The following is a 21,610-nucleotide window of genomic DNA, read 5'->3' on the forward strand; positions in this document are numbered from 1 at the left end:
CATCAACACCTCCTACGTCATCTATATGTTGAAGAGTCCCTGTGGGTCATGCTTCGTGGGACACACGGAAAGGAAAATACGCACTCGAACATTGGAACACAAGTGCAATATCCGAACCAAAAATTTGAGATCGACAGTTGCCACCCATTTTTCGGAAAAGAGACACACATTGCTCAATTGAGAACATCACATCATTTTGGGGGAACATGGCGGCCGTCAGTGGTTGCTGAGCGGTCGCGGATCTCTCGCTCTCCGCATCAATGGTAAGTAGCACAGGATGAGCGTCTACACAATACGAGGAGCCGATACGAGCTAGTATGAGGCTACACATTTAACCAGGGGTCAATTTTGTGCTCCCCACCTTAACTCCATCTTAACCCCCTAACCTGTCTATGAGTCTTCCGTTTTTTTTTGTTCCCTTACCTTCAGACTGCCCTTGCTCGCGGCCCGCGGCTTTTTGTACCGGCTTTTCAGAGGCGTTGTCGCGCTACTCACGCTGTTAGCGTGTCTTCGGCGGTCGAGTGGTTCCGGGGGTCCGGGGCTCTGGGGCCCTGTTTTGCCCCGGGATACTGTTTGCCTTGCTGCCTGAATTCGCGTCTCTGCAGCGCATGGTATTTAGCCCCCCCCCCCCCCGGAGTTGTAGTCATCTATGCAGCGGTGGCTCCTGGAAGTGACGTTCCGCCTCCGCGAGGTGGGACCTGGGTGGAGGCAGCCTTACAGCTAGCAAGAGGACGTAGGGCAGCAGCCAGGATTGGATTTCTCAGCGTTGGAAGCCCTCTCATCCATCCTGCCCCCCGTAGGGCATGCTGACAGCAGGAGCAGCGCGTTAGGAGATGAGAGCCCCTCACAATGCAACCAGTAAGGGGGAGAAGAAAGGGGGCAGGGTTATTGAAAGGGGACTGTGGTACCAAGGGACGTGAGGTTGACCCTGGGGTTCCCACTTCATCGCTGGTAGAGAGCTCCTCAGAAGCAGTAGAAACCTCTGCATTATATGGTGGGGGAGGTAAACAACAAATATTAAAGAACAGAACTATTAACAGATACACCCTGCGGATTAAAGGCATTTGGGGCCAAGCACTGTCCCCTATTGAGAGTACTCAAGGAGACTCTATCCCAAAAGTCACACAAAAGGAGAAAGTGATCCCCACTGAGGGATGTAAGTCTGTCAGAGGGAATAGAAAAAAACCGCCTAAGTCCGTCCGTAGTGTGAGTTCCTGTGTCACTCCCTCCCTTCGCACTTATTTTAAGGTACAAGCCTTGGCCCAAAGATTTATCCCCTGATGAAGGGCAACACCGATTTCTGAAATGCATTGGGATTATGGATTTAATTTGGAGATCTAACTGAGAGACATTCTAATGATAATTTTGTGAAAATAACAACGTTTGAAAGACCAATGATCATTTAAGTGAAGTGATCATTAAAAACTGTTTGAAAACGAACCGTTTGTTTTAAATTTGTGACTTAATTGAATACAGGATATAAACATTAATTTGTTTTTCAACGCTGTGCACCGGGGGACAACCCCTAACCAGGGGCTGCATACTTTTTATCCTTTCAGAAATCAACAGCTCAATGAATTGACCCATACGGCTGGATGAGTTTGGAAAAGATGATAGTAATTGTTGGAAGCACATGGTAGCCTTTTGTTGTGATAAATGATCCCCAGTTACGGACTTAGAGACCTAGCTATATCATCCGGGCTAAGAGCCAATCACACAACCTCTATTGCCCCTTCTTTGCGGTGTACTAAGGGTCATAAACAGTTAAAGACATAATTTCATGCTGTCCCAAGAAATAAGGATTCAGGTGTTGTAGTACGGAAAAACTATAAAGTCGTAATTGATTCCAGAAAGGAAGAGCTCAGAAATAAATCTTGGTTTGATTTATTGGCAGCCAGACGTTTGAAAGACACAGAGAAATTGTGGGATGTTGTCTATCACCCACTGTTCTCAGAGGGTCCCTCATCCAAAATTGACTCCTTGATACCTGAAACAGTATACGTCTCACATATTTTTAACCCTTTTAACTAGGTGATTGAATATAAGGAAAGAGATATTGATTTGCTTAAAGACATGAAGTCCTCTCAGTTTAGACAATCAATTTTAGTGAAGGAGGTGCAGGCAGATATTAATTCGGGTATATAAAGCAAAGTTCCTGGACCGGATGGAGTCCTTATTGATCTTTTTAAAAATAATCTTGCCCTCTGGGCTCTAATAATCACTAATATCTTTAGGGCTTCTGTTATTGGCACACTCCCCGCGTCCTGGAAAGAACTTTCTGTGGCCCCATTCTTTTAAAAAAGGTGATAGAAACGGTCTGGTATGCTGCAGACCGATTTCTTAAATTGATAAAACCAAGGTTTTGGGCACGGTGCTTTTAGCACTGTTGGAAGGGTGGGCCTGTGAAAACAATATACTTTCGACGACCCCATATGGTCTAAACAAGGATTGGGGACGGTTGAGCAGTGTCTCATTCTCTAGTTAATTGTTAGCAAGTACAGCAAGTCCATGAAGTGCTCATTACATCTGGTCTTCGTGCAATTCCCGAGTGCTTTTGACACTATTAATCGTGGAAAATTGTAGAATATGATGGAGGATGGTGTGGTGGAGGAACCCCTGGTTACTCTTCTTCAGAGACTACACTGGAATACCATGGTTAAAATACATAATGGCCCGACGGTGAGAGCATACACTGATTAGTTTCAACTTAGGGTGTCTACCAGGGATGCAGACACTTAAAGTGTCTGCCAGGATGGGCATCCTGTGCCCATTTGTGTTCCTTGTCTACATAAATGGTCTGGAGATATATTTGCTGCGAAAGAAACTACATTATCAGAGAATGGGGATTTTATTCCCATTCATCTTTATGCAGATAATGCTGTCCTTCTAGCAAGTATAACACATCAAAGAAGGGGATCAGGGGCGATAAAGGTGCAGTACACAAGCCCCAAAATATGAACTGTAAATAGAAGGTGTGCTGTTCCTAAGGGAAGAAAAAGGAAACTGGGGTGGAATAGTTCCTATAAGGATCAAGGGCTCTCCCACACCCCGAAGGGTGTCATGCTTCATCACAGGGCAGCTCCTCGATGGGCTGGCGCTGCAATGCCCACTGGATCCCGCTGTGGGGCTCTTTGCCGGAGGTCTTTTATCCTGTATTCCTGGCTGTAGATGAAGTGTGTGTGTGTGTGTGGTGTGTGGTGTATATACAAATGTGAGCAGGGTGTGAAAAAGGTGTGAGTTTAAAAGTAACTATGGGAACCAGCTGAACTAACTTTAATTAGCCGGTTCCATGCCGTAATTCAAAACCTAGCTGCTTGTATGCAGAGATTCTAATAATCTCATTAAGCAATAAGTGAGGAAAGTGGTCAACATGTTTCTTGCCCTACGTTTTCTTAAAGATCGTGGCATTTCATCAGTACCGAGACAATGTATTAACTACTCATAAGAGGGTGGTTCACATCTAGGTGAACAAATAGAAAACGATGCCCTCACCAAATACACAAACAGCTTCCAGAGTCCTCCCAGTTCGGAGCCCTAGGTAAAACAAAGGGAAGAACAAGGGAAAGCAAAGGGGAGAAAAAGGGAAGGAATGGGTAGATGGTGAACAACACATGTTTGTTAGGATATCAACGTGGAGACAATTAGCATCTGCTTCTTTAAAAAGTACCTACATTCTTAAACAGACGAAAAGTGTATGAGTCATAATTTCAGTATATTACAGAGGTGACGTAATAAAGCATTGCATGCGTCTTGCCAATAGTCTGCAGAAAGTCTGCAATGCTTTTGCGGAGTTCATGTCCTCTTTGGACCTGAAAGTAAAATACAGGAAATACTAAATGATGGTCTGCAGTCCAAAAACAACCAGATACAAAACCTTTTATGTGCAAGGAAATGTTGTTAAAGTATCACATTTTTGCTATCTGGTGATTATCTTTAACATTTAATTAAACTTAATGAAAATTGGACTCTCTTCTAACTTTAATGGTGCAGTGAACAAATAGAGCAGTCAAAGTACTCTTCCGCTTTACGGCCAATCTAGGCCAAAAGCCTGTTAGGGAAGTGATAACCCTGTATAAAGCAAAAATCCTCTCAATTGCTACCTATGGAGCTTTAGTATGGGGCTACAGTAACTGCTCCAAACTTCAGGTTGTGGATAACAGCTTCCTTAGGAGGCTCCTGATGGTTCCCCATGTTCCTCAACCTCTTTTGCCATTCTCAGGTGAGTTTGAAATATATAGAAGACTGTATGAACCTGACGCCCTGTTATTGAAGGTCACAATATGGATGACACCGGAACTAGAAGTTTCAAAACATACCTTTTGGACTGCCTGACTTTGTATTATGTATTATGTCGAAAAAATGTCCTGGCTGGGATATGTTAGATGCACTTTTGATTTATTGGGCCTTATTGAGTTCTTTGATGACCAAGCTCCTATCCGCCCTTAATTAAAGCCCAAATTAAGGCAGCATATTCCGAAATGGTGTTGTCTAAACGCTGGCAATTACCCACTCAACAGTAATTCCCTAGTATTTTTAATGATGCTTGCTTTAGTAAAAAGACACAATTGTATTCGTTTTTTTATCCTGAATTCACAACATAGATTTTATCTGACTAGGTTTCGCTTGGGCACCGTACATTTTTGGGTGACATTTCCAACTCAAGGTTGATGAATGAAAAATCTTCCTCCATGGCCTTGTGATAATATTTCAAAGCAATCTACATTGCACTTTTTACTTTTCTGTGCTCTTTATAAAACCCTGAGAACAATTTTCTTACTTCCCCTCTTGAGATTACATAGCCCTTGCTCATATCAAGAAGGCTTTTCTTTTACTTTTTTCTTTAATCTTCTGAAATATATTACGCCGTAGTTAACTTTAAAAGAAGGGCCCTTTCTGTTAGGAAGGTCTACGGTTTAGTGCTGTTCCTTGGACATTGAGGAAATCGTGGTCTTAGAGGTGTAATATTTGTATTATGTATGGAATTTCGCTGATAACATCTTGTACTAATGCACTTTAATTCTACTGTTTTCTTCCTTTTTATAAAACCTTAACCTCAATCTATTATTGCCCCTTCTGAGATTGAATACCTTGCTGTTAACACGAAAACAGTATCCGGTATTTATACTGTTCCAAGTCCCTTGAAATGTGTTAAGCTATTATGAGCACTAAGAAGAGGTTCACTGTCTTCTAGGATATTTGTTGTAAATGTTTACTTATAACATTGTTATTCCTTTGCTGTAGCCCTTCTTATGTGTTCCCACCTCCCCATCCTTCCAGAATCCCTGTTATGTTCTGATGCATTATTTCCTAGCCATGCTGAGTTCCATACTTGTCAGTTGGAGGCCTGGTCAGCTGTCGAGGTGTCCGCTTTATCTGCTCTCTGTTAATAAAGCTTCTACTTACCAAGAGAAGTTCCAGCGTTGTTCTTCATCAACTTACATCAATATTCTTACCTATTGTTTATGGGATGACGATAAAATTGCTGATTCACAGATGTATTTTCTTATGTATGATGCATGCAACTTTGCTGTGTACTTTTATGGTTTTTGTAAATCGATTAAAGTTTTATGGCTGATTGATCTATACTTGTAATATTACGATCTTATTTTACTGCGTTTATTGCAGAGAAGCAAATGCTACTTTAAGGTATCTAAAGGAGCACTACAATGCAAAGAGGTTTGCTGTAGTTGGGTTCTGCTGGGGTGGAATCGTCACACATCACCTGATGCTGACACACCCTGAAATAAAGGCAGGAGTGTCTCTCTATGGTAAGCCTGAAGGATTTATGAATGTACTCCTCTATTGCATACCTTATGTGGCTGAAGGGGGTTTTTGACTGAATTATGCAAATGTGGCATGGCAATGTCTTGAGCAAAAATTTGACACGGGTTATGTAGCGTAAAGAGAGTCAAACTGCATACTGTAGGAACAATGGCTAGAGAAGAAAATGTCTCTTTAGTGAAACATTTTCTGTGTGAACTAGTATCAGTGGCTGAAAATTATGTGAAACTGCATTATGAAATGTACACTATTTCACATCTGCAAAGTTTGCAAATTTCCTGAATATTGTCAGCTTAATTAAAATTAAAAAAATTCTCCGGCATTGTAACAGTTCACTTGATGAAACACTTTTAATTGAATGTTTGGTCAGATAATGAAAATGTGGATAGTGCAGATGAAATTACAATTACATCCTAGCCTTTTGCCATTCACAGGTTTGCGGGTACTTGGCACCTGGCTGCAGGGTTGGAAACCTCTTTTTTTTTGTATTTATAATTTTTTCCATAGAACACAAACTTACAGCTTGACATCCACATAGCACTTTGCAGTATAATATGAGTTGTTGCCTTATGCATACATACCCCTTGTTTACATTGCAATTCATATGTTTCAAATATATTTCACAAGGACATCAGTAACACCTGTCCATATATGATGCATTGATAGCCTATAGGATAATAATACGTAAAAGGGGAGAAAAGAATAAAACCATAGAATAAGAGTCCATCACAAAAGTCCAGTATCGAACAGTAGCAGGGCGTGCTTCCTTATGATATCTTCAAAGAGTCACGCAAAAGAAGCACTACTTTGCCTATAAAGACCTGTTGAGGTTCCAGAGAGATCCACTTGTACCATACAATTTTTATGAACCACTAACAGGAGGTAAGTCCGCGTCCCCAATCTCCCCTTGGAGGAGGAAGATCTAAAGCAGTCCCCAGATATCTCTAGGTCTAGAGGCCATCGGCTGTGTCTCAGCATATACTGACGTTTGCTCCTGACAATATAAAACGTCTGTGAGCCACTCCTTAAACTTTGGAGCCCGTACCCTACCCCACCGGCATGCCACCCTACACTTGGCCAGCAGTAGAGCAATATCAATTCATTTCTTGTGCTGTTTGGGTATTCGTGCAGTGTAACCCAGTAACGCTAAAAGGGGATCCCTCTCCATTGTGTTACCTATCAGTTTGCCAAGGGCCTCATGCACCTGTGTCCAGAATTCCCCAACCGCCGGACATTCCCACGCCAAGTGCAAACGTCCTCCCACAGACCTTCCACACCTATCCTTATCTGATAGCTGGAATTTGTACTTTTTAGCGGGTGTGTAATATAAGCGCTGCAAAAATTTATAATGTATCACCTTTAATCGACAGCTTGCAGAAATGCGTTTGGTTTGTGTACAGCAATACGACCACTGGTCGTCCGTCACTTCCGATCCGAGCTCCGAGCTCCAATACGTGCGGGCCGGTCCATCAACATCATTCTGCTGCGCACGTATGCTACGATATATACCCGATACCAGTTGCTTCCCATCAAGAGAAGTAATCATGAAATGTAGCGGGATAAAATTCTCCGGTTCTCGGGAAAAGTAAGGAAGGACTGCCCTCATCCCCTGCCTTAGTCGCACATATAAAAATCCATCCAGTGGCGTAGGCTGCACTCCTTGGAACAAATGCTCCAGGGATCGGAACATGCCTTCGTGGAACAAGTCCCCCAGACAGTGACATGAAGCTGCGCACACAGATTTTTAAAACCCTTTTCCTGCAATAGCGCCTTGGCTGGGTGATATGATAGCGGAAGCTGTGAGGGGGTACAATAAAGGGGATTCGAGGAGATCTGCCATTCGCCTCCATGCATCCACTGTGCTAGTAACCGTTGTGGGCGGTTCCCCGCGAGCACGGGCAGGTCCATGAATGAGACCACTCAGTGGTATAGGATTTGCCAGCCAATCTTCAGTAGCTACTTGTGGCATATATTGTGTGTGCCATATCCAATGGTACGCATAATGGGTTTTCTCGCTAACGTAGTAAACCTCGAAGTCTGGGTATCAAAGCCTCCTTGGCCATATGGCTTCGTGAGAATAGACTATTTGAGTCTTGAATGTTTGCCTCCCCAGAGTAAACGAATCAATTCAGCGTGTAGGATTTTTAAAAAAAAAATCCCGGGGTGATATGGGACATTAAGAAACAGATAAAGGAATTGGGAAAGTACGATCATTTTTATAAGGGAAGCCCTGCCTGCAAATGATAAAGGTAGAGAGATCCAGTGCGTGACATTGCTGGCCAATCGTGTGATAGCTGTCCCATAATTCAGTATTATCGTTTCCTCCTTGTCTCTGGAAACCTGTATGCTTAGGTATCGAAGGTCATAGCCGCACCACTCAAGAGGGAAATCTAACTTAATAGCCTGCCAAAAACAAGAAATTCCCTTAACAGAGGGTTGAGATTTTGTTGAGGGTCCCTAATATATAGTGTAACGTCATCAGCATATCATGATATTAGGATCTGACGCTGAAAACATCGAAACGCTTTGTTCTCGGTGTATCTGGCTCAGCCTAGATGCCAACGGCTCAATCGCTATTGCAAATAGTAGTGGGGATAGCGGGCACCCCTGCCGAGTACCCCGCAATACAGTAAAAGCAGGGGACAAATGTCCATTTATCAAAACCCTAGCAAAGGGTTGACAATATAGCAATTGTATCCAAGAGATAAATAATCTAGGGAAACCCATTCTCTGTAGTACGCCGAATGGATAATCCCACTCCACTGAGTCGAATGCCTTGGTAGCATCTAAAAAGGCAGCAGCAAGAAGGAATTCTGGCACCACAGTTTGTATCAGGGAAAACAAAGTGCGCAAGTTGTGGGTGGTAGCCTGTCACGGGACAAGGAGGAGGACGTAGACAGCAAATTGGAAAGAAGTGCTTTATTGGAGTAAATTAAGTCTCGGTCGGTTAATTTCACAAACCAACTGGGGAATGAACAAAACAATGTCTCTTCCTTGAGAGCGTATCCAGGGACCTTCCTTCTCCTAAACGTGGCTTCCGGCGAGAGGTTCGGCTGGCGTCAAGGATCACAGCAGACTGTGTGTCCTTCGGCATCTCCGGCATTCGATGGTGTATCGGGGGGGAATGGGAAAACAAAAGAATAGGGGGCTTTAGTTTACAGGCACAGGGTTTATGAGGTTCGGGAAGGGTAGTGAGGGATCACCCAGCGACCCTAGGGGCGTGCTGAGGATGGGGAAGACCGACACCGGGAATAACCAAGAGCAAGCTACCCCGAGGACTCCCCACCTTCTCCACCCGCATGCAGTCAATCCTCTCTCTTCCCGGGCCCAGGAGTCTTGAACGCACCTATTGAAGCCACGTTCCTCCGTGGACGTGGTGGGGCGAAAAGCGATGTTGGTCTCCAGGCTCCAGATCCGACGATCTCTCGAGGGCGTCTTCGGGCTTCGGCATCTCGCAACATGGCTTGGGTCCTGCGGCTTCGGCTTCTGGATCCGCAACAGCTGATGCTTCCTGCTTCCCCTCACACCCACACTCATTGGCTGCTGGTGTTTTGACTCGTGTCGTCACTCGAGGCCCCGCCTCCAAACCTGGATGGAAGACTGGTTCCTGCTCCCAGTTAAAGGGCCAGTAACACAGAGGCCACTTGAGGTCAGTTCCGGTGCTTTCAGCTTCAGAGGGCTGGGGAGACAAAAAAGGGGGGTTCCAGGGGGAAGACACAGTAAGAAGTCTGTTAAGACCCTCTGACTTCTGACATAGCCCTACCCGGAACAAAACCGGACTGATCTGGAAGGATGAGCTTGTCCATCAAAAGAGCCAGGCAAGTGGCCAGTACCTTTGCTAGAATTTTTGTATTGCAATTTATAAGTGACAACGGACTGTAGGAATCGCAGGCTCTAGGGGATTTACCTGGCTTCAAAAGGGACGTTATCACCACTTCCCTCATCGAGGGGGGAAGTATCCAGACTTCCAAGGACTCCTCAAAAACCTCCTTAAGGACTGGCGCCATGATATCAATGTAGTTTTTATAAAACTCAGCAGGCAAGACATCCTGGCCTGGCGCCTTCCCGTTGTTCAAAACCATAATTGCTTCCCTGATCTCATCAATCTCAAATGGTGCACTAAGGAACTCCCTGTGGACATCACTGAGCCAGCCCAACGCCACATCCCCCATAAAGGCACCTATATTCAGTGTCCCTTGACACTGCGTGGTGTATAGAGTGGCATAATGTGAGGTGAATGTTTTGAGGATGTCAAGGGTATCCTGGCAGACCATCCCCTCAGGCTTCTCTATTTCTAGGATATGAGTGGTAAACCGCGGGCATCGTGTTATCTCAGCCAGAGACTTTCCCGGTCCCTCCCCCTCACCATACCTGCAAGCCACCCAGAAGCGCCCTCTGAATTTCACCTCCCTGGTATTCAGATAATTTCTCCCTAAAAATGTTCAGTCCCTGACCCGTTTCCCCATTTACCATTCGATCTTCCAGCCTCTTCAAGTTTCTGAAGTGTCTGTTGTATGTCTCTCAACACTCCGAAACTTTTGGAAATACAATAGCCCCTAATCGTGGCCTTAAATGCCTCCCAGATAACCTCTGCGCTATCTACTGAGCCTTTATTGCAGAGAAAAAGTCCCTAATTTCCTCCCCAAGTTCGGACTGAAAAACTGTGTCTAGCAAAGCATTTGGCTGCAGTCGCCAAGTTGGCCTGGGCTTATCATAACGGACTGATCGTGATTCTTACGGAGCCATGGTCTGAGCAAGATCTGGCAAGATGCGTGGCATTGCGTATGCCAGTCACTAACCCCCTAGAAATCAAGCAGTAATCGAGCCTGGCCCATGTCCCGGTGCAAGATGTGAAATGAGTCCATTCCCTCACCCGTGGGTGCATATAACGCTATCCATCTGTCAATCCACCCTCTTCCATAATACCCGCTAACCCTTCCTGAGACTTGGGAGAATATTGTTTAGCAGCATTGGACCTATCCAGTGCGGGATTCAGGGCAGCGTTAAAATCTCCTCCCCAGATAATGTGAGTGGACCCCACGTCTACAATTTTCCCCCACAGGGTAGTAAAGAATTTAGGCGTATCTATGTTGGGGCCATAACAGCTCGCTATTGTTACCAAATCCCTACCTAATCTCCCCCATGCAATTAATACCTCCCTTATGGGTCCACCAGTGTGCCAGCTAGTGCAAAGGGTGTCTGCTTTTTAACCAAGATGGCAGTGCCACATGCGTATGAGGAATAAGAAGAGAAAATTCTTGCACTTGCCCACTTGCTTGCAAATGTATTTCGAGATCTAGGATTTATGTGCATCTCTTGCAACAGTGCCACTTGTATCTGCTGCCTATCCGGATAAGCCAAAATCTGCCTGCATTTCCTTGAATCATTAAACCCTCGAATATTCCAGGATAACACCTTCAGAACCGAGTCATCCCCCTGTGTAGACATGATGTCATATATCACAGTATCGATTAACCTGTGACATTAGATGATGCAACATATCTCTAGTACATGAGTGACATGTCTCGCCTATATAGCACATGCCAGTGTCGTCAAAGCTGTGAACTTCCCATTCCCAACCTCCCCCACCCACTGAAGCATCCCAATTATGCCAGTGACATTCATTCCCCCCACCCCACCCATACAACCCAAAAAAAATACATTCAGTGTAATGCACCCAGGCAGGTAATAAACTGGGATAAAGAGAAACAGATGCCCAAAGCAAAGAAAACAAGACAACAGGGGTGGACCCATTAGGGGAAGTTCCACTAGGCGGCACACAGGTACCTCTCGCCTGTCCAGGAGACCCACGCCAGAGGACGAGTCCCCGAAGAGGCATCAAGGGTGTCCGACCATCCGTTGTGTCCGTGTCCTGCTCGCCTGCGCTACCACCATAGCAATTTCTGGTGCTCATATTATAAGTTTGGAACTGTATAGCAACTTTCGCCAACCACTGAGGGGTTCATTCCACGTCTGACAGAAGTGCCTCTGATAGGTCGTCATTTTCGGGTGTTGCAGCCTTCCTTCTTTTAAGTTTCTTAAGAAATTCTTCCACCTGTTGCAGGTTTGTGTAAATCGTTTGGTGACCCTGGTGCGTAACTCTGAGGCGTGCTGGGTACAGTAGGGCATAATCCACCTGAGCTTGCCTAAGTTTCTGTTTGACTGCATTAAATTTGCGCCTCTCCTTCTGCACATGCGTGGTGAAGTCAAGGAACATGGTAAAAGACACACCTTTATAGTCCTTTGTTCCGTTTCCTTTAGGCGTGTTTAGTGTCCGTCAAGTTTGCGGACAATATTATCCATACGCGTAGTGAGTGTGTCTATCTTTTCCGCCATAGTCGTGAAGCCCTGCCGTACTTCTGATAGAATTGATTGCACATCATTGCTTGGCTCCACGTGTTTGCTCTGTGGCATCTCCTCTGCGCCATTCTCCGCCTTCACAGCCTGTTGACGCGTGCCCTTTCTTGCTTCAAATGTGTCCCTTGCTCACTTTGCCACTGGATTCAATCAAGCCGGGCTGAAGACGGCTGGAATGCCAGAAACCGGTCCTCGGAAGCTTGTTTCCGGTCCAGGGAAGACATGGCTTGGCAGTTCGGGCTGGACTGTTCCCATGAGGCACAGGGTCAGACTGATTTGCATATAGCCATGTCTGAACTGGGGTGGCAGAGTGGGCTAAAGAACGGTGATGGATTAAACCCAGATCTTTTGACTGGGTGTGAGTGTTTGATTGATTCAGATGCTCTGTCCATCACCAACCCCTTTTGTACCGCTTTTGGCCGCCATAAGTGTGGCAGGCTATGGTCAGACGTGAGTCCCTTGCTCACTTTGCCACTGGATTGAAGCAAGCCGGGCTGAAGACGGCCGGAATACCAGAAACCGGTCCTCTGAAGCTTGTTTCCGGTCTAGGGAAGACATGGCTTGGCAGTTCGGGCTGGACTGTTCTTATGAGGCACAGGGTCAGACTGATTTGCATATAGCCATGTCTGAACTGGGGTGGCAGAGTGGGCTAAAGAACGGTGATGGATTAAACCCAGATCTTTTGACTGGGTGTGAGTGTTTGATTGATTCAGATGCTCCGTCCATCACCACCCCCTTTTGTGCGACTGACGCATGTCCAACTTCCCCATCCTGCAGCACTTGGGCTCAAAACAAAAGAAGAGGGGGTAATGGATGGCATAGTGCACTGATTGAGATAATGTGGCGTATCTACGGCACGATTTACTCAAACCTGGGAGCGTCTGTTGTCGTAGATTCCGAGATGTGCTGCCGTTGATAGACCACAGCTGAGCCTCGCACTTTTTGTTGGCCTTGTGATGTCCAGTACTCCCGTTTATTTAGCGCTACAGGCTTCCCTTGCGTCGTTTAGTGCGCCACTGCCTTCAACAGTAGGGCCATGGAAGTGATGAGATATATATGTTCTGTGCTGCGCTAACGGGGCCTCACCACCCTCTGGTATCAGGTCTCCTGATCCTCAGTCACCGCCGATCAAATTCACGTATATCGCCGCTCACCGCCTGCGGTCATCCCCTGCTCCGCACCACAAACCAAGTCCGTGCAACATATGTTCTTCGTGTCTCTATGGCTATGTAACGGCAGAATACTAGTTGGTCAATTTGGGGTGACCAGCAGAGCAGTGCGGGCCAGTCGGAGTGCACTTCTCCGAGTTCTGTGCTGTGAAAGGCCTCGGAAGCGCTAGTCAGCGCACAACTCCTTCCCACAAAGGGCAAGTGGTGTGTCTATAAAGACTGCATGCTGTAATATGCTGCCATAGGCGCTCTGTCCAAAGGTGAAACTGCCTCCTATAATTATCACGCCATCCTCGATCCAACGCTCCCTGCCGCCATTTTCACAGCATCAGTACACAGACCCAGGCAGCAATCACTCCGTCTATCGCGCTAGCAGTTTGGCGGCAATATGTGTGCCCAGGCTCTCAGAGTTGAAATCGGGCCGGTATGGGAATCGAGTGGTGCCGCGCGGTTCGCAAAAGGACTCACTGATATGGTGACTGCGTAGTTGTGTCTGCCCGGCCTGCACACCACGTGGGAGCCGCGACATTCACATGCCTCCGTTTCCCAGCTGTGGCACCAGGGCTCTCCAGGGGTCCGCCCACGCAACGGATCCCAATGTCCACAGCTCCCTCTGTACTCTGCCTCAGTCGCTGAAATTAGCACCGCTCGTGCTCCAGGCTCAGTACTTCCCACCTACAGAATTTGCTAGCATTTAGCAAGGTCAGAAAAACCGGAGAATTGAAGGATTTGTGGCTGGACTGCGGGAGCCTCACGAGATTGCGGCCTATCCTCTTGTGCGCCACCTAGCGCCCCAACCTCTTTAAAAATTTGTTAGATCAGAAGTTTTCATGGTCATACTGGACACACATGCATCAGGCATCTGTCGCCCTCAGCTCACCCTCTTCTTATTCCAACCTCACCTTGTCCCTTTTTTCCAGTGGCTGGAATGCACTCTCTCAAGGACATCCCTTTTTATCGCAGGTCCAGCTTGATAACTATTGGGATTTTTCTGCTTTTTTTGCTTGTTTGTCCCTCTCATCTCATCTGTTAGCTAGGGCAATTTATGCCACAATTTTCTGACTTTAAGTCATGCATGTTATATCATTGCTAGTTTGCTGAGGCAGTCTATATAGTCTCTGGGTCTCATGTCTTGGAAAATTCATCAAGCGCACATGTGCGCTGTGTCAACAGCCATTTGCATTAGCTCCTGAAACCGTTCAACTATAATTCAGAGTTAGGAAATTAGGTTAGGGCCTTGACCCTGGGCATTATCCTAAACTTACCTTCGTCTGGTGCAGTAGCATGGACCATCTCACCTCCATGTGGACGCCATCCTAGGCCCTAAGCAAGTGGCACATACTCCTGGCAAGGTGAAAGTAATGGGTAGCTAGAACAACTTTCCTCTCACACTAGCTCTTTCTGGTTATCAAGGAACTGGAAAGGGATAATACATGCTAGGGAGCTGAAGGACCTTTATCGCCCACACCTTGTCTGTTTCTTAGACTTCATTGCACCTTTGTGGACATGGGCATACCAAGCAGATGTTTCACCATAGTATTGGCCAACTCTCTTCTTCAGGGTGCAGTGCCGTAGGCCTGTTGCATCAAAAGATTGAACAAACTTGCCACCCTGATTAAAGATTAAAGGACCAAAGTCAAAGTCAAAAAGTTTATTTTGTTTCGGTACTCTTTCGAGGACCACAAAATCATTAAGAGGAAAATACATAGTACATTTACATATAATTTACATATAATTTAAAACATTTTCAGAGTTATTTTAAAAAATTTGTAAATCTTATTACAAACATATTCGTTAGGTGGAAAAGCACACATGGAGATGAAATCCCTTGCTTTCGTAATCCTGCAGGACCGATATATTGGTTCTAGGCATGTTGCCCTAGCAGTAACAACGACTTTATTTGGACATACAAAAAGCATGTGTTCTAAGTTCTGTTTACCCCCCGAACACAGGTTACATTGAGAGGAACTGTTTGGTTTCCAGGTGGAGGTAAAAGATAACAAAGGGAGAATACCCAGACGTAACATCATGATCGTACGCCTTACGCCATGGGTAAGAGTGTATTCCAGATATGGCAATATTAACTTATATTCTTGGGAGTCAGCATAAGGTTTGTACAAGGAAAGTTTAGTACAATGTAAATAATCTAACTCGTAACTTAGTTTTGGTGAAAATGTTTTTAAAAATAGTTTGAGTTGTGCGGGAGTCCAAGAGGATAACATCTCTGCTTTAATTTTTGCTAAACTGAACGCCTCTCCCAGGTTTTTCACAAAAGTAGAGTTGATGGCATCCTCTCTGAAGATCTCGATTTTTAGCAGATGTCGTAGGGTACCCGCCTTAGCATGCAGAAGGTTATAGGCCCACCTTATGAGGCTTGCTATTGATATTGCAAATGCGCTGGTGATCGTACATTCGAGTCTTAGGGCCTGTACAGGTGTTGAGTTGGAAACTTTCAATAGTTTTTTTAAAGTTTTCCCTTCATTTGTGTCCATATAACTCCATTGTTTTAGGGGAATATGTTCTGAGGCGTAAGATAGAACCGGAGATATTTTGGCTCTGTATATTTTTATTAATGCTGAGAAGTGCCTACTTCCAGTCTTCCTATACAGGCGTGATATTGCGCCTGCGAGTAGGTCACATTTCCTTTTTAGATGGGTGATTTGCTTCCCGATACTCAAGTTATGCGAGAAGATTCTTCCTAGATAAGTATATTCCTTAGTCTGTTCCAAGATCTCGCTTCCCAGTTTCCATTGGAACCTCACTCCTTTCTTCTTTTTTGTAAATGCAACTACTTTGGTTTTATTGATGTTTGGAGTTAGAAAATGATCTTTCGAGTATATGTATAAAGTGTCCAAGAGATTTTGGAGACCAAAGGGTGTCAGATCGAACAAAACAATATCGTCCGCATAAAGTAAACAATGTATCGGATGAGATGCCATTTTCGGTGGGGTGCTTTGCCCTTGTTGTAGATGCGACGGCAGGTCGCTCAGGTAGAGAGAGAATAAAATCGGGGCCAACAGACACCCTTGCTTTAGGCCGTTAGACGTATGTATTATTTTTGACATGCCCCTCTCGCCCCCCATTTGGACACGGCACCAGGTATTGCTATGTAGGTTCACAATTAGTTGCAGTAAAGGCTCTGGGATACCCATTTTTCTCAGTTTCGACCATAGTGTCGGTCTATCGACCCTGTCGAATGCTGTTGAGTAGTCAATGAAGGCTGCATATATTGTTTGCGATTTCCCGGTTACGTATTTATCTAATAGAAATTGAAAGATAGCTATATTATCCGTAACCGAGTGGTGCGATCGGAACCCGGCTTGGAACATGGGGATTAGTCCATTTGAAAAAGCCCAAAGCTTTAACCGGTCAAGAATTTCAGCCGCAAAGATCTTTCCGCCAGAATCCATTAAGGCAATTTGTCTATAATTGCCAGCAATAGTCCTTTTTCCTTTTTTATAGATAGGAATTATTGTGCTTCCTTTCCACGAGTTTGGAATGTTCCCTGAGTCGAATATGTAATTAAATAGTGGCGCTAGCATCTGGCCCCAAGCTTTATAGTCGGCTTGATAAACCTTTATCGGGATCTGGTCAGGACCGGATGCACCCGTACTTCTTGCCTTTTTGATGTTCAAGGCAATTGACGCTGCCGAGGCCCTGGAGAGTTTTGTGTCATTGTCTTCCTTTTTCTGTTCAAATGCGTTTCTCGCCTTATCCTGCATGTTGGATTTATACAGATCCTTTAAGAATGTAACCCAATCTTCTTCTGAGACGGGAATTGCTTCGAGCTTCTTTTTAGTTCCCGTCATCTTTGCAATCAAGGACCAGTATTTTCGTTGGTTACATTGCCTTGCTGCTATTTGGATATCTATCCAGTTGCGATCCTGTATCAGCCTTTCCTGTCTAGCACGTTGCCTCCGGATTTGGTTCTTTAATTTGTTTATTTCAGCTTTATATAATGGTGTTTTACACAGGTACTGAGCCCGAATCATCCTATTTAACATTTTAACCGTAGGCTGATTGCAGTTTTTGTGCTTGCTGACGCACTTTCTTAGTGCTGGTCTGTCCTGTTTTAATTTGCGTTGAATTGCATTTTTGAGTTCCTGTAGTACAATTTCATAGTTTTTGATAGGATCTTCAGAGTAAATATTGGTTAACAATTGGAATTGTGTAATTAATACTTTCAAATAGTCCAAGTTTTCTGCCTCCCAATAAATCCGACGCTGGACTGGATTTACTTCTATTATGGGCTTACTGAATATTGGGTCGGTCTGATAAGTGGTTGTAGGCATCCAGAGTGTAGTTAAGCAGAGAGTGGCATGGTCACTTTCATCGTTAAACTTGACAGACAAGTCGGAAATTTGTTCTCTTAGCTCATTCTCACATATAAAGTAGTCTAAGATGGAGGAAACTCCATTTCCTTGTCTTGTGAATGAAGCTGGCTTATCTCCATTAATATTTCCATTTAGGATTATCCCGTTTATACTTGGGAGGAACGACAATAACAGGCTTCCTCTTTTGTCCGACTTCACTCCTTTCGGAAGTTGCGGGAGTGCTATTTCCAGTGATTCCTCCTTAAATAACGATGACCATTTCTTTATTTCGCTATTTGATATTTTGGCGTTTAGGTCACCCATCAAAATATACGGTAATTGATGTTGATCTTCGAGGATGTTGGATATGGTTTCTAAGAGATGATCGAATAAGGAGTCATGTTTTTTACTAGGCGGTGCATAAATGTTGAAAAGTAATATTTTCTTATAAGTGTCAGTAGGCTGTAATCTGAGTTGAATTTTGATACATTGTAGATTGTGCGAATATGTTTCAATACTTTCTTGTGACCAGCTATAGTCTTCTTTCAGCAGGATTGCCATACCTCCTTTCGCGTGACCCCTTTTAGATTCTTTTGCCGGGTTGTCGTAGACGTAATAACCTTTTTGCGAAAAGGAGGTAATTGACCAAGTTTCCTGCAGCGCTAATATATCTGGTTTATCTTTTGTTACATCTTTCATTTTATTGTGAGTTTTCCCGGCCATATTCCATAGGGATATTTTCAGACCTTTGTTAAACCTGACGTTGATGTAGATTGTCAATTTTATTGCCGTTTAATGCTTCTGGTAACCACGACCAAGTTTGTTGGTAATCTTCATCTTCTTTTGGATTAATGTTCCTTGACCACACCGACCTTGCGCCTTGCCTTACTTGTATTTTTAATTTGTCTTTCCTCATGTAGTTTGGTGTACATTCATCCCTTTCTATGTTAGGTATTTTATCAGTAGGATGTTGTTTAGTTATTACGGTATTTTGCAAGTTGGTTTTGATGTCTGAGATTGAGATTACATCATATCCGTGTTTTTGTAGAATTTCTTTTTCTCTCATGATTAGACCCGGGAGAACTGAAGAGAAGAATGACACTTGTGCGAATTGAGTATTTTCTATTTTTGGAAAGCTTACTAGGTCTATTTCTCTACTAGTCAGAGTGATCAAGGAGGGAATTTCTTGCAATAGCTGGACTATTCTTCCTCGATTGAGCGGGATATTATCTGTTGGAAAGAGTTCCTCGATAGTTAAGTGTTTAGATGTTGTTCTGTCCCACTGCCTTGTTATATGGTCTTGTAGATTTTTTGGATTGACGATATTTTGCTCTAGTGGTTTTCTTACTATTGACTGGCAATATTCATCTGCATTAGGATTCAAAGGCTTCGTCGGTGTAGTTGTTTTAGTCGGTGGAGTGATCACCAAGTTAGCATAAGTATGTTTTTGAAATTTGAGTTTGTTCCCTTTTTTCTTATGGATTCTTCTCAGGGGGCGTCCTCGCTTTTTCTTGCCCATGTTTTCTTTCTCATCAGTGATTTTTTCGATTTTTCCTGTCTGTTTGTTTTCATTGTCTTTGTTATCATTCGGCAGATGTATATTGTTTTCGGTGGATATCTTACCATCACCAATCTCAGTTTCTTTATTGGAAAAGATGGGATAGTTTTTGAGACTATTTTCCGAAATGTTTTCCTTTTCTTCACTGAAAAGCTTTTTTAGAGAGAAGATTATGGGTGGGTTTTCCTTGAACTGCAAATTCCTAAATTCACTCTCCTTTATTTTCGCATCTGATGTTTGCGTACTTACACTTTGCAATTTTTAGAGATCTTGAAGTTTTCTTGCAACCAGCTTCAGATGGTACCCGGCTGACTGTTTCTATTTCCACAGAAGAGGCTATAGGTGACTCTTTTTTCTTTTTTTCTTCCACCAGATGTTTGAGAATGCCTATTTGGACGTCCAATGTGTCATCTGAGTTGGCTAAGATTTGGCCGAGATGTGTGAGAACTGATTCCAGAATATCTTGAAGGGAGAAGAGTACTTTGGACAGGGGTGGAAAGGCAGCTGGAAGGGTCGCGTTAGGGAAATAAAGATTTGTAAGATTGGTTTGATTTGAGAACAGATTAGGTGATTTATCTGGGGAACTAGTGAATGGTTGATTTTTTCCTAGCGGAGACGTTAATTTCTGCTCTTCGGAGACCGCATTAGCTGATTTGTTCTCCTGGTTTCTGATTGGTGTTATTTGCGACATTTCTAGAATCATTTGGGAGTACTCTTCCGAGGGCAGATTTCTTAGCTGGTTTAACTCTGGATTAGGTGATTCTTGATTATTGATCCCTTGTACAGCTAATAAATCTGACTGGCGTTCACTATCAATGGAAATAGAAATGTGTTTATTTTCTTCTACCGATGTTCGAGGTGATGAGTGATTTTTCTCTGAGAGAGTAGAAAAGTATTTGGTTATTGCGGGTGTGTTGGTAATTTGGCCGGGTTTCAATGATTTATCCACAGATTTTCTAATGGCTGCATCTGTACCCATGCGTTTCATGTAAATTGTTCTTGAGCGCAATTTTTTCAAAGCCATCATTGAGGGGTATTGTGGACAAGTGAACAGGTGGGCGCAATCTCCTGAAATCGATGTAAGAGGGGTGACCCGTCCCGTCCTCGGTCGACCCCGGACGGCCACAGACGGCCCGCCCTTTGTCCGGGCTTAGTCCCGCGCTTGGTCCCGCGCGCGTCCCGCGTCGCGTGAGTCCACGCGATGCTTTATGCGTGGAGCCGGTGGGCGTGTCCGTGGGCGTGTCGCCTGGGGGAAGAGGCAGCAGCTGCTCCAGGCAGGGGCAGCTGGTCCTCGCAGTCCCCCGGGCTAGATGTAGTTCTTATTTACGCCCTTGCCTCAACCCTGGAGACTCAAGCTGGGAGCGACGGTCAGAGCAGCAGACAGCAGCTCTCGCTCACACCAGCGAGTCTCCGGGGAGGCAGCAAAGTGGAACACGGAGCTCTTGGCAATCCTTCTCTTCTGATAGCGCAGGCAGCAATACAGCAATTCCGATATCCTCTCAGTGAAGACAGCAGTCAAGTGAGTGGCGCCCGCGAAGCGGGGGTCACGAAGCAAAGTAGTGATTTCGCCGGTGGGCGTGTCCGTGGGCGTGTCGCCTGGGGGAAGAGGCAGCAGCTGCTCCAGGCAGGGGCAGCTGGTCCTCGCAGTCCCCCGGGCTAGATGTAGTTCTTATTTACGCCCTTGCCTCAACCCTGGAGACTCAAGCTGGGAGCGACGGTCAGAGCAGCAGACAGCAGCTCTCGCTCACACCAGCGAGTCCCCGGGGAGGCAGCAAAGCGGAACACGGAGCTCTTGGCAATCCTTCTCTTCTGATAGCGCAGGCAGCAATACAGCAATTCCGATATCCTCTCAGTGAAGACAGCAGTCAAGTGAGTGGCGCCCGCGAAGCGGGGGTCACGAAGCAAAGTAGTGATTTCGCCGGTGGGCGTGTCCGTGGGCGTGTCGCCTGGGGGAAGAGGCAGCAGCTGCTCCAGGCAGGGGCAGCTGGTCCTCGCAGTCCCCCGGGCTAGATGTAGTTCTTATTTACGCCCTTGCCTCAACCCTGGAGACTCAAGCTGGGAGCGACGGTCAGAGCAGCAGACAGCAGCTCTCGCTCACACCAGCGAGTCCCCGGGGAGGCAGCAAAGCGGAACACGGAGCTCTTGGCAATCCTTCTCTTCTGATAGCGCAGGCAGCAATACAGCAATTCCGATATCCTCTCAGTGAAGACAGAAGGACCAAGTCTCACTTCTTTCTGGTATCCCTGAAGACTTGATGCCTGACTTTTTCTGTGTTGAACAGGCAGGGGAACCCAATTTACCCTTGTAGGCTTGGGCAGTTTATCTTTAAGGTCAAGGGAATGCTACAAGGGACTTAATTTTAGAAAAACTAAATGCACTTAGTTAGGAGTCGTATGGAAGTTATCGCACTCCAAAGTATCAATACGATATCA

The 21,610-nt window shown here is 45.1% G+C and overlaps 1 protein-coding gene across 1 annotated transcript in view; it reads left to right on the plus strand.

The window, feature by feature from the left end:
* CMBL (carboxymethylenebutenolidase homolog) overlaps window positions 1–21,610 on the plus strand; it is a 471,498-nt gene that overhangs the window by 283,930 nt on the left and 165,958 nt on the right. The window contains exon 4 of the mRNA XM_086965292.1: window positions 5,626–5,768. Within this exon, the coding sequence (XP_086821418.1) occupies window positions 5,626–5,768 (143 nt within the window). The remainder of the gene's footprint in view (window positions 1–5,625; window positions 5,769–21,610) is intronic.

The sequence above is a fragment of the Lissotriton vulgaris genome, chromosome 4_1 (assembly GCF_964263255.1).
Source record: "Lissotriton vulgaris chromosome 4_1, aLisVul1.2, whole genome shotgun sequence".
NCBI classification, from domain to species: domain Eukaryota; kingdom Metazoa; phylum Chordata; class Amphibia; order Caudata; family Salamandridae; genus Lissotriton; species Lissotriton vulgaris.